At 43.8% G+C, this 10,189-nt stretch overlaps 1 protein-coding gene across 1 annotated transcript in view; it reads left to right on the top strand.

Annotated features, from left to right (window-relative positions):
- CLNK (cytokine dependent hematopoietic cell linker) overlaps positions 1-9,339 on the top strand; it is a 151,122-nt gene extending 141,783 nt beyond the window's left edge. The window contains exons 18-19 of the mRNA XM_019661144.1: positions 1,396-1,551; positions 8,180-9,339. Of these exons, the coding sequence (XP_019516689.1) occupies positions 1,396-1,551; positions 8,180-8,323 (300 nt within the window). The 3' untranslated portion in view covers positions 8,324-9,339. The remainder of the gene's footprint in view (positions 1-1,395; positions 1,552-8,179) is intronic.
- The last annotated feature ends 850 nt before the right edge of the window (positions 9,340-10,189 follow it).

Raw genomic sequence — 10,189 nt, forward strand, 5'->3', positions numbered from 1 at the left:
TAGGCCCTAATTCCCTTACCTGTAAAATGGGGATACAACACCTCCTCAGGTTGTATGTAAAGATCAAATCATATAATGTGTGTAAAGTGCTTGATACCTTGAGGGCAAGTCTCAATAAACTTTAGCTGCCAGCATCATCAGCACTATCGTTTTACAGTGTTAGTTATAAATTTAATATATTTAAAATATTACATAGTATTATAAGCATTATTATTTCTATCTATACTATCTATAAACATTAATTGTAGATACTATATAATATAATTATGTATAATATATGGATATTAAATACAGTCTATAGAGATAAATATATAACAATTATAAATATGAATTATTATACATAATACTATTTTTATAGATCATTTCTAACGATCTATATATACAATTACAACGGCAGATTTTTCAGTACTTTTCACCATATAAATGACCCGGGGGAACCACAGAGCTAGCTAAGCCTTGGAGGTGTTTATGTTCAGGAGGCCTGCTCCACCTCCCAGCCTCTATGCCTTCCTCCTGAGCCAATCCCCAGGCTGCGCCTCATTATTTCTGATCCGTGTCAGTTGCCTGTTCCCAGCCCTCAGACCATGTCACACCGGTGACCTTGTGGGAGCCCTCCCTGCCACCGCCTTGGCCTCTGAAAGACGGAAGCTGCTGGGTGCCTGCAATCTCGGAGGCTCCTCCTTAGATCCCTTTCCCGTCTGCACCTCTTCGCCCTGCGCTTGGCTTCACCTCAAGCCAGGCTGAGCATTTTAACTCCCTAGTGCAGAATCTCCACTCACTTTGTCATCAATGACGTCGAAGCCTCCCCCCCCCCACCCCCGTCTCTTTCGGAGACCCTAGTCCTATGTTGACATCTCCCCAAAAGAGACCCAATGTATTATGCCAAAAACCTCTCCTGCTCACAGCCTGCGGTGGTTCCCATTGTCTCCAGAACAACACCCAAGCGTCAGGCAGAGCAGGAAATAAGTGCACAGTGGCCGGTGAGGCGAAGCGTGTGCAGGGAGGGGAGGACAGGGCCTGTGAGAGGTGGTGGCGTGACTGAGCCAGGATCCACGCAGGGGCTGGAGACTGCGGAAGTAACACAAGATAAAACTGCAAGACACGGTGGTGCCTTTATCCATGACCATCAGGCTAGGGCTGCAGGCGGTCTCTGAGGACAGTGGGGAATGTTAGGAGATTTGGAAGAAGGGGGTGCCATGATCTGGCTGGAACACTTCTCAAAAAGTCACAAGAACCTATGCATGCTAACACTCAATAAATACTAACTTAAACTTGATAAAGAACTAGTTTGCCAATAACTAAAGCCGTTGGGGAATCTCACCCACGCAAGCCTCGCTGTTGCCACCATGGCGAGGGTGGGACTCTGGAAATAATTGCTCTTGCCTTTTTCTTCAGGATGGCACTTTCTTGGTCCGAGACAGCTCCACGAAATCCAGGGCTGAACCCTACGTTTTGGTGGTGTTTTATGGGAACAAAGTCTACAATGTGAAAATCCGCTTCCTGGAGAGGAACCAGCAGTTCGCCCTGGGGACGGGACTCCGAGGAGATGAAGTGGGTATAACGTTCCCTTTTCCATGCTAGAGACAAATGAAGGGCGAGTTTGGGGAATGCTGGCCAAGGCATCTGCACATCCCCATGACTGCAGGAGAGGAGAAAAGAGCCCCGCCCTGGAGGAGGAGAATGTAATTAACCCTCCCAGCCCCCTTCCATAAGCATCCCGCCCAAGTCTTACACCTCAGCCCACGCCCCTCCCACTCCACCCCACCCGCCACCGCCCGACCAGCAGCCAATCCTAGTCATCCCATGCACCCTCAGTCCTGCTTTGCCCATTAGAGAAAACTCACTCTGCAAAACACATCTAGTAAGTTCTGCCTCCCAGGAAGCCTCCACGTTAATGCCACATTCCTCCCTAGCCCCAGGGCTGACCTCCAACTGGCAGGTACTTCTGAGGATATCCGTTAGCATTAGGGATAGGCAGGTTTGCGTCCCCAACTTGAAGATGAGCTTAGTCAGCATTCAGTGCTGCACAGAACATGCCCGTTATCAATACAGATCAGCCGATAGGCAACTAGGTGAAAGAATGCAGCAACTAAAACACTCATTCATGACTGTATTGATAGGTCAAAAAGAAAGGAGATGCGTTTTCACTGCAGAGGTTTATGCTAGGCCTGGTGGATCTGCATTATCTCATTAACTCTTTGACATAATAGTTATTCCTATCTTAGATGTAGGGAAACTGAGGCTCAGGAAATTACGTGAATGGCTAGAGACATATAGGTAGTGAAAGGGCAACGACAGGCTCTTTCAATTCTTCTTGAAGAAAGGAAGGAATGGAGGGAAGGAGGGAGGAGCAGTGTTCAGTTTCTGGGTCACCATTTACGAAGCGTGTGAGCTCAGGCCAGCCACTTCGCTTCTCCGGGCTTTAGCTTCTTCCAATGAAAATGTTTCTTTGCGAGTCTAGATTTCTATAACTCAGTGATTTCCCGCTTAGTGTCTTCAGACCCCAGTTTTACCTGTTGGTGTGTATTATGGATCGCATTGTGTCCCCGCCCTCCCAAAGTCACATGTTGAAGTCCAGCACCTCAGAATGTGAAGGTATTTGGAAATACGGTTTTCAAAGAGGTGATTAAGGTCAAATGAGGTCATTAGGGCAGGTCTTAATCCAATGTGACTGGTGTCCTTATAAGAGATTAGGACATAGATACAAACAGAGGGAAGACCACGTGAGGACACAGGGAGAAGACAGCCATGGTCGAGCCCAGGAGAGCAGCCTGCGAGGTAACCAACCCTGATGACACCTTGCTGTCAGACTTCAAGCCTCCAGAAACTGTGAGAAGACGAATTTCTGTGGTTTAAGCCCTCGCACCCTCCCCCATCTGTGGTGCTTTGTTATGGAGGCTTGAGCAAACTAATACAGTAATAACCCAGAACTTACACCAAATAGCTATTGTTCTTCAATAGATATCAAAATAAGGACTATTGCCAGGGATGCCAAAATGCTTCAGGTAGCCACATTTGTGAAAATCCTATCAGCTGCCTTGCAAAGATTTCCGCTTGAACCCAGTGTCTGACCCAGAGCACTTTTCTGAGAATCACGGGTGGCTGGAGAGACATGGCCAGCACCGGCCAGGCTGCCGTGGGGTCAGGCCACCAGCCTTTTCTACAGCCCAGGAAACTTTGGGCATAAATGAGAGCACAAATGAATAGATTAATATGTAAATCTGCCAAATACAGCCAGATGAAGAAAGTGCTACGTCAAAACTAAAGAAAGAAGTAGCCCATTTTTCCTTTTGAGATGCGGATTCGTGAGTTAATGAATGTGAAACACAGCACCGCCTGGAACATATCAAGTCCACCAGAAAAGAGTTATTATATTTTCATGATTATGACTGAGTCATTGTAGTAACTAGGATATAATTTTCCTCAACTAAGATCCCTATGGACTTTCCAGCTCAATGTCCCTTTATCCTTCGGTATCTTCTTTCAACTCATGACATTTCTCATTAAAAAAAAAGTTTAATGTGATTTTTAAATGCTTGGGATGAAAGATTCCTTTTCTTTAAGAGAATCCATTCCACAAGTGGAAGCCATGTGCATTAACATGTGCCGGCAGAGCCCCTGGGAGATGTTGTTTCATTTGCTCTCTCTTGTGATCCTCGAAAAATTCTGGAAAGGACCCATTATTGAACCCCTTTCATCAGAGAAGCACCTGAGACCTGGAGAGGTTACAGCTTTCTTTCCCAACGAGCCATATTTTGATCTCCTAATAAATAAGAGAACAGCAACTCTGTGATCACATCCTAATGACATCCCGTCAGATTGTCATCTGGCTCACTGTCTGCCTCGGCAGGTAAACAGCTGTCACCTACAACGTCCCATGGTGAGCTGCCAGGTAAGCTGCTCTAATTATTGTCAACAGGAACCCCGGAAGGATTCCAGTGCCGAGTCTAAGAAGACTTTTGTATGTTATTAAGGAATTTTCTCCTCCCGTGCATCCTCCAAGCAAGAGATTCCTTTCCATGTGTTGACGTAACGCTTACCTGCGTTTTCTATGAACGGGCATTACTCTGTGCAATTAACCACAATTAACTAACTTGACCGATTTAATCCTCATAGCAACCCTGAGTGTGAGGTAGATGCTGCCCATATCTCCATTTAACAGATGGTGAAACTGAGGCACAGAAATGTTAAGTGACTGGCCCATGGTCACAGCTAGTACTGGGCAAAGCTGGGGTTCCGTGTAGTCTGCAAAAATACTGACTCCCTCATATAGTCTCAAATGCAAGTGACCAAATGCAAACAATCCACAGCCCACTTGCAAACAGCCCAGAATAATAGTCCACACTTACGCAGAGCTTACTACCCAGTGCCAGGTACTGGGTGGAAAATTACCATTTACAGGTAGTTCTTCCTGACTTTCCGCTGAAGGAGCCCCACCCTGGTCTAAGAGTGGGACAGTTTAGATTGCTCTCAGTTCCCTCAGCCCTGTCAAGGTGTGAGCCCTTTGGCTTGCTGAGGAAGACTGTCTTATCTTGAAAAAAAAGATAAAAGAATTGGATACAGCGGGACTCTGTTGAATGTGTGCCTGCTAGTAGCTGCTTCACCTGGCGCTCAAAGAAAGAAACAGCATCTTATTCTGCAGGGAACCCGTAGTGAGACGCGGGGTTTCAGGGTAATTTGGATTCTATGTGGCTTTTTGGCTGCCTTGCACACTTTACAATTAACCACACAAACAATGCAGCAACACTTATCTCAAGGGAGTTATTTTGAGTGTAAGATGAGATGATGTCAACAGAGGGCAAGACACTTAGAGGCAGATGCTCAATAAGTATCGTTCTTCATCTTAAGTGGGTCCTGAAAGCCCTCTCATCAGATCTGTGTGTCCCGGACATAGGCGAGAAAAAGCTCACACGGGGCGAGGAGATTCGCAGAAGCCCAGACAAGGTCCCCCCGGAAGACAAGCACACAGAAACCTCTCATGAGCACAGAAGGCTCACATACACCTCTGAAGAAAGAAGTCTGGAAAAGTCCATCTTGCTGCATATTAGGTATCCGGGTCCTCCTGTTAGCCACGTGGCTAGAAACTCATGTCTGAATTCCGATTTAGGGCGTATCCAGTGTATTAGTTTCCTATGGCTGCTGTTACAAAGTACCACAAGCTTGGTGACACAAGCTTGTGTTGTTAAAACAACAGAAATGTATTCTCTCACAGTTCTGGAGGCCAGAAATCTGAAGTCAAGGCATCGGCAGGGCTGTACCCCTTCTGGAAGCTCTTCCAGCTTCGGGTGGCTGCCAGCTTTCCTTGGCTCGTTGCCACGTCACTCTAATCTCTGTGTCCATGGTCACACTTCTCCCCTTCTCTGCATGAATCTCCCTCTGCTTGTCTTATAGGAGTACACATAATTGCTTTTAAAGATAGCTTAGGATAAGTTCCTCCTCCCAAGGCCCTCGACTTAATCCCAACTTGAGCCATGTAAAGTAATAGTCACTCTTGATATATAAGGTATCATTCACAGATTCTGGGGGCTAGGGTATGGCATATTTGAGGGGACCACTGTACCCATTTGCTCAGTCCTTGGCCAGGTATTAATTTGATGCCTATACTGTGTTAGACTCAGTGCTCCATTCTGGGGACAGAGAACGAAGTAAAGTGGAGTCCCTGTGAATCTGTGCCCGCCTGTGTATGTATGCACCCAAGCAGCGGCAGTATTGGAAATACTTAGCAACAGGTAGAATGCCAGCCCTGCCAGCCAGAGAGACATCTGCCATTCAGGGCCTGCAGAGCCTCCCCTGCCAATGTCAACTCTGCCTCGGAGCTGAGGAGTCACGCGTCAACATTTCTGTGAGAGCTCGTAGAAGGGAGCAATGTCCATCAGAACCTTCCCTGTCCCGCAAATGTTTATGATCAGTGGCTGATAATTATGACAGATGTTTACTTGATAAATTAAACTTTGAACACTAGAAGGCACAGACCATTAACCCATGGGTTTAGTTTTCACTTTCCTTGCCTGCTTCTCACCTCCCTCTCTCTCTCTCTCTGCATTTATCATTCTCTCTCTTTCTCTCTGTTCTTCTTTCACTCCTGTGTGTGGATCCAAACAGATGTATTGACCCTCGGTAGTGAAACATTGCTGACAGCTGGTATAGAGGGCAAACATAAAAGCTTTCGACAAATTTTAAGATCCAATATTAGGATGACATTTGCTGTCCTCCTGAAAAAAGTCATTTAATGTAAAAATAAGAGTTTGGTTATAATCTTTGTAAAAGTCTCTTTCAGGTAGCATATCAGCTGCAGGCCTATCACCAGACGTCAATAATAAGAAATGACAGTATAATTTATTGTTCCTGCCTCGCTTGCTCCCTACTGGTTAAAATGACAATTTCATATAAAGTGTCATCCATGAAGCCGATTATAAAAACAATTAAAATTGAATTCATTATTTCGGGACCCTCCTAAAGAAAACAGGAATGAGAATACAAAGCATTTTCCTTGTAAAGATTAATACCAAGAAAGAAAATTTCCTTTGTGCCATGTGGGTGAGCCAATTTTGTAGAAGAGCTCTACATGAAAAGTTTTTCCTCTTCAATCACTTTTTGTTTTGTCACGTATGAAGAGAGGGGAAACTGTCTTTACTTTATAACCAGAAATAATATAAAAATTTCCTTTCTTCCTAAAGTCTTCAGTGATAGTCTATAAACTTCTCCAATGGCTTCATTCCTCTTTCCTCGTGTTCGTAGCAAACTCAGACAGGAGGAGGTTATAATAATGCCTGACACTTATTGAGCACTCACTGTATACATAGCTGTCTTCTAAATGCTGTGTATGTTATTAACCCTCCCTAGGGCCCTCAGAGGCCTTTGTGAGAGCTCAGAGGTAGGTCTCAATATTACCATCACTGGAGATGGAGAAACAGAGGGTGTAAGAAATGTGCCCAAGGACACACAGCGTAGGTGGGAGAGACCAGCTTGGATCGCAGGCATGTGGGCTCCACAGGCCCTTCACTCACGACTACTGCAGCAGACCCATTACTACCCCCATTGGACAACGGGGCAACCTCCTCCCCTCAGCATCACGCAGTAACTAATATTTATTGTTTACCTACTAGGGGTAGACAGATCGCTTCTCTCATTGAAAACTCTGCAGAGATCCAGTAACAGGCCCAGAGGAGCAAGTCACGTACAGACTTAATCAGGAATCTCTTAGTGGGAAAGACAAAACCCAACTCAAACGCGCTTAGGTGGGATAAAAGGAGGTTTGTTGACTCAGACACCAGCAAGAACAGGAATGAGTGGATCCCGGGACTGGTCACCTTCAGGAGATTCATCACGCCACACCCCTTCCCCCCAGTTGTCCCCAATGGGGGACCCTTCCTTCAGGCTGTGTCATCTCTACCATGGTCTGTTGAAATCACCCAGAATGTAGAGTCCATTTCAAGTCTCTATCTTTGACAAAGCACTTCCTGATTCCTCTAAAGTTGAAATAATCTTACTCTCCAGCAAATTACCACAGAACTTTATCTGTACACCTCTAGAAACATAAAAGTGTAATGATCTGCTGTTTATTGCGCAAGAAGCCCAGGAAAGGAACCTAAATTAGCTAAGAATTACCAGTAGCCCTGTGGTCATCATCAGCCTTTTTAATTGCCCTAGATAGAATTATTAGAACAGAAGAAGTTTGCAGGAGGGAGAGTTCACCGCAAGCCTTTTCCACCAATTTACTAAGTGAAGGTGAAGCCTTCATCTTCTACATTGTGGTTTGTCACAATTATGGGCGAGGTAAGGGAGGCGCCACAGGTTCCCCGTGGCTGCCTGCTGTGCGATGAACTCATCTAACTCATCTGAACGGTTTACTCTAGGAGCCTGTGATTACAACAGGAAGCTTGAGGGAGCCCTGACTCTGGTAAACGTGGGAAGCTGAGAGGGCTGCTGTCGGCCTCACCTTTGGTCTCCCAAGTGCCTTTATTCTCCCTTATTATCTGATCATTCTTATCACTCACCCTTCAGGAGCTTGACTGACACGTCTAATTTTTGAAAACTCACTGTCTGACACACCTTTACAATCGAAAAGCTTTCTAATGAGCTAACCTCTTTTCTAAGTAAAACTAAACATCTGTACGAATTTACCCTACAGACGCAGAAGGTATCTAAACTTTCATGAACTTTCCTTTCTGTGTTTCAGAAGTTTGATTCGGTGGAAGACATCATTGAACACTACAAGTATTTTCCTATTATACTAATTGACGGGAAAGATAAAACTGGGGTTCACAAGAAACAGTGCTACCTGACTCAGCCACTTGCTCTCAGCAGACTGTTCTCGCCTTAGTAGCTCGGCATTTGTTTCCTCTTCAGCTCAGTGGATTCAGTGCCTCTGTCATTTGCCATTTATTTCAAAAGATTATTTTTTGTGGATTTAAAGGATGACTTCTTTGACTTCGTAAAAAAAAAAAATTCTATAATGGAAATTGGAAAATCAATCATGGTTTTGAAAGCTCAAGCCCCAAAAGAAATATTTATAAGATCCAAAAATAAAACCTAGCTTTTAAAAAATATCTTCTAAAGACAAAACTGTAAAGATAGTCCTGCTCATGTTATAGCTGAGCAGCACACATTACAAGAAGCTATTGCTTAAATGTTTGCAGCTAACACAGGACGAGTCATGGTGAGATTCCCAAATCTACTCGTATGCTCTTTTATAGGACCTGGTGCGGCCTTTCTTTATTTCCAAACTGTTTGGACTTGAAAATGTCTAGTATTTTCATGATTCCTTCCGCTAAAAATGTTGGCAAATGTTAGCTCTATTTTATTTGGAATCCTGGAAATGCAATTATAGGGGAGGAATGTGGTATAGAAAAAAGAACATGTGTGAATATCACTTTAAAGACAGAAATCAGAAATGCTTTTACTATGGTGTGAAATGGCCAGTCTCCAGGATACTCTGTTTAGAGTAGCTTTAAAGCAAATGGAATTAGCAGGCTCGTATAATAAGGGACTGAGCTGAATCGGAGAGAAAGTATCGTTTTTAAAAATTAAAATTGTCAACTTCCATTCGAAAGAAAACGACTGCCCTCAACTTAGTGCTATCTTGCACACGTCATGTAGTCCCACTCTAGGCTAAGAGGATCAAATTGTATTCCTGTTTCACAATACAGATGAAAAAAGAGAGGCTCAAAGGAGTTATTGATTTTAGCATAAGAAGAGAGCCCAGATTTTTATCCATTTTGCCTGGCTTGTTCCAAGCACATTTTCCCAGGTATAGTCCTTATGCTATGAAATGTTGCAATCAAGTTGAAAAGATAAATTACAGAGAGGAACAGAGGAAGAGAGAGAGAGAGATAACTTGAAAAGACAGGTTTATCTAATATATATATATATATATATATATATATATATATATATATATATATATATACTCTTATAACAGGGTAGTTTTATATTTGTTTTTGTTTTTTAAAGAGTTCTGGTTGAAATTAAGAGTATATAATGACTTCTAATGTTATCAAAGCCTACATGTGAAATTCATGGAGTATTTATGTAATTGTAGCTTTCATGCAGAAGGAAACCAAAATAGAATTAGAAGGCAAGAGACATCCATGAAACTAAAACAAACAATGCCCAGTGTTATCTCTTGTCCAAAATAGCAGACAATGAGCACTCTGAGAAGAGTTCCTAGCATCTACCAACCAGCCGAGCTGGTACACAGGCTCTCTCCTTTCACAAGGTCAATGTGAAGTAATGCCTCTTAAGTTCTATCAGCAGCATCTGATGAAGGTGCTCCTTGTAAAGCTGGAACTCTTGACACCCAACTGAGCCTAATTTAGAGTATATCTGCACAGAGTAACATGGGAACCAAGAGACAAGCGTGTTTAGGTTGGAGCCTGGCCACTAAGGAGCAGACTGATCAGAGCTGAAGGCAATTTGGTGGCTGTTCACGCTCAACTGGGTTTTAGCAAACTCAGGCCAGCATGTAAACAGGCTCTGTAGGGAGATCACAGGCTCCCGTGCAGGGAGAATCTAAGCTTCACTCTAGAAAGCTACTGAGATTACTGAGATTCTGATTCGCTTATTCACTGGGGCTGTGCCATTCCATGCTGTGTTTTCAAGAAATGTTTCTGAGTTTCCTCTAGCACTGTTATGATGAATAGGTGGTGGCTAGCATTTTATGAGGCTTATGTTTTCAAAAAGGTTTTAT

Source organism: Hipposideros armiger, unplaced genomic scaffold (assembly GCF_001890085.2).
Source record: "Hipposideros armiger isolate ML-2016 unplaced genomic scaffold, ASM189008v1 scaffold_337, whole genome shotgun sequence".
NCBI lineage: Eukaryota > Metazoa > Chordata > Mammalia > Chiroptera > Hipposideridae > Hipposideros > Hipposideros armiger.